General features: G+C 43.9%; 2 protein-coding genes across 2 annotated transcripts in view; one reads left to right on the plus strand and one right to left on the minus strand.

The window, feature by feature from the left end:
* Positions 1–1,010, minus strand: part of cfap77 (cilia and flagella associated protein 77) — a 7,071-nt gene extending 6,061 nt beyond the window's left edge. Inside the window, exons 1-2 of the mRNA XM_069145328.1 lie at positions 987–1,010; positions 430–504 (exon numbers count right to left, since the gene is read on the minus strand). Of these exons, the coding sequence (XP_069001429.1) occupies positions 430–492 (63 nt within the window). The 5' untranslated portion in view covers positions 493–504; positions 987–1,010. The remainder of the gene's footprint in view (positions 1–429; positions 505–986) is intronic.
* A 1,260-nt stretch (positions 1,011–2,270) lies between these two features.
* Positions 2,271–2,500, plus strand: part of qsox2 (quiescin Q6 sulfhydryl oxidase 2) — a 10,725-nt gene continuing 10,495 nt past the window's right edge. The window contains exon 1 of the mRNA XM_069145329.1: positions 2,271–2,500. This exon is cut by the window's right edge and continues 133 nt beyond it. Coding sequence (XP_069001430.1) covers positions 2,399–2,500 — 102 coding nt within the window. The 5' untranslated portion in view covers positions 2,271–2,398.

The following is a 2,500-nucleotide window of genomic DNA, read 5'->3' on the forward strand; positions in this document are numbered from 1 at the left end:
GAGGAGGAGGAAGAGGAGGAGGAGGAGGAAGAGGAGGAGGAGGAGGAGGAGAGGAGGTGGAGGAGGAGGAGGAGAGGAGGTGGAGGAGGAGGTGGAGGAGGAGGAGGAGAGGAGGAGAGGAGGAGCAGGAGGAAGAGGAGGAGGAGGAGCAGGAGAGGAGGTGGAGGAGGAGGAGGAGGAAGAGGAGGTGGAGGAGGAGGTGGAGGAGGAGAGGAGGAGGAGAGGAGGTGGAGGAGGAGGACCAGGAGGAAGAGGAGGTGGAGGAGGAGGAGCGGAGTGAACAGGATGGGGTGTAGGGTTGGACCATGTCCTGGATGTAGACTGGACCCGATCTGTTCACAGCACTGTACGCAAGTACCAATGTTTGGAAACGGATGACATCATCATCATCATCATCATCATCATCATCATGTCCATCACAGTGTTTACCTTAATGAGCAGCGGATTGGTCAGCATGGAGTCTCTGACCACGCCCAGCCTCGGTGACGTCATGTTCCGGTTGGGCTGAGAGGAAGAGTGAGGATGAAGAGTTGTTGGTATTATTTTTTGTAAATGTTATTTCACATTAAAGGACTTTTTTATTACATTTTTCTCTTTGTCATTTTTGTCAATTTCATCAAATAATTGATATAAATGTCAGAATTTCACTTAACAGATCAAAACTGTAAAATTAATTTCTCAACAATAAATCTAATCAATGCTTTGATTAATCCGTTTTTGCTGAATCTGTTTTGTTTGTTAGATTTTTGGATTAAAAGGCAGAAAAATAAACGTCGCACTTTTATTAGGAACACGTGCTCTGACAGAAAGTCCACAAATAATTTAGACCGTCGTGTTTTTAACGTGGGAGACCAAATATTAGGAACACCTGCGACCCGCAGCACACGCGGTCATCACCGACCCTGATAAAACGTCACTGACTCGTTTTCAACCGACAAAACCGGTGAAATGTTGAACTGAAACTTGAACGTGTCGTCCTCACAGACCGTTTCTCTGCTCCGCGTCGTCCCGTGGTGGGCTGGACGGTTTCTATGGCAACAGGACGCTAAAATGTCCGCAGAAAAACAAACAAACGGTTGTACGGAAGCCCACTTGAATTAAAAAAAAAAGGTTTGAAAGTGTTTCGTATTTTGGAGGAAAAACAATTTTATAAAATCATGATGTTTTGGTTTTTTTTTTTGTGACTGAACTAGTTTCTCACATTTTAACCTGAAATTATGTTTTTATTATCGTCTTTCACTGTGAAACAAACTGATCAAAAAGGCATAAAAATTGGTATTAAAACAAATATTATAAATAATAAACAGAAAAAGAAACTAAACAACTGCTGCAGAGAGGAAATAATTAATAATTTAATTTCGAAACTAAAGCTGTCAGATAAACGTTCATTAATGTGCTTCACGGACATCCTGGCTGCTGCTCGCAAGGGGGCGGCAGAGAGCGTGCTGCGTTCACGGACTGAGATCTGACGTCAGTTTACGCAGGCTGCTCTTTCCCCATCAGATGACTTTGATGTTTTACAGCTCCGACACTGAGAGGACTCACTGTGTGTATCAGAGTTAAATCATTAATATTAATAATTAACTTAAATTATTAATATTTACATTTTAACTTGTTTCTATCTGCACGTTTCACTCTTTAACTTTCCTCTTTCTTTTAGTTTCCCTTCTGAAAGCGAGAACACCGAAGACACGCGAATGCAGCACAGTTGAACGTCAGGCCATGAAAGCTGCTAAAAGATCGTCTATTCGAGTTTGAACAGCAACAAAAAAGCAGGACTACACCGTTAAAGTTGTTACCATAGCAACCGGAACCGATCAGACACGTCGATCACAGCTTTCAATCGATCTGTTTTCTGTTTGTCATTTTCACACATTTACTTTATTTTTCAAGGATTATTTTCTTCACGGTCATTTAGTTTATTATCAGAGCAGGAAAATGCGAATACAGTTTTATCATTAGATGTTACTGTCCTGTCAATCATTTCATCATTTAATCATTTAATTCTTTGTGCATTTTGTTTGTAAAACATGAAACAAGTGAAAAACAAAATCTGATCACACTCCAAACACACTGAAATTCACTTTATTCAGAAAACTACAGGCAAACTGAGAAAACGGAACCAGTGACAACAACAAGCTGTTCATTCAACGACTCCAAGGTTTATTTTCCCGACTCGATTAGTCGACTAATCGTTGCATGTTAATAATCGTTCATGTTTTTTTGCTGTGGTTCGTTGGTTTCCTGAAACTGGCTCCGAGTGAGACGTCTGTCCGCGCTCCTCTCAGTCAGCGGGCGGCCGCTCTCAGGTCTCCCGGCTCCCTCGCCTCCTTCTCGGCAGAAACTCCGCGGCTCTCTGACCTCCTGCCCTCGCTGTGTGTCTCCACGGACGGCGGGGATGCTCCGGTTCTGGTTCAAAGCGGCGGTCGTGCTGTGGCTCGCCCCCGGGTCCCTGGGAGCCGCAGCCCGGCTGTACACGGAGGACGACCCGCTGGTGATC

Source organism: Embiotoca jacksoni, unplaced genomic scaffold (genome assembly GCF_022577435.1).
Source record: "Embiotoca jacksoni isolate LCO1_2020_lvr unplaced genomic scaffold, fEmbJac1.0.p SCAF_122, whole genome shotgun sequence".
Lineage (NCBI taxonomy): Eukaryota > Metazoa > Chordata > Actinopteri > Embiotocidae > Embiotoca > Embiotoca jacksoni.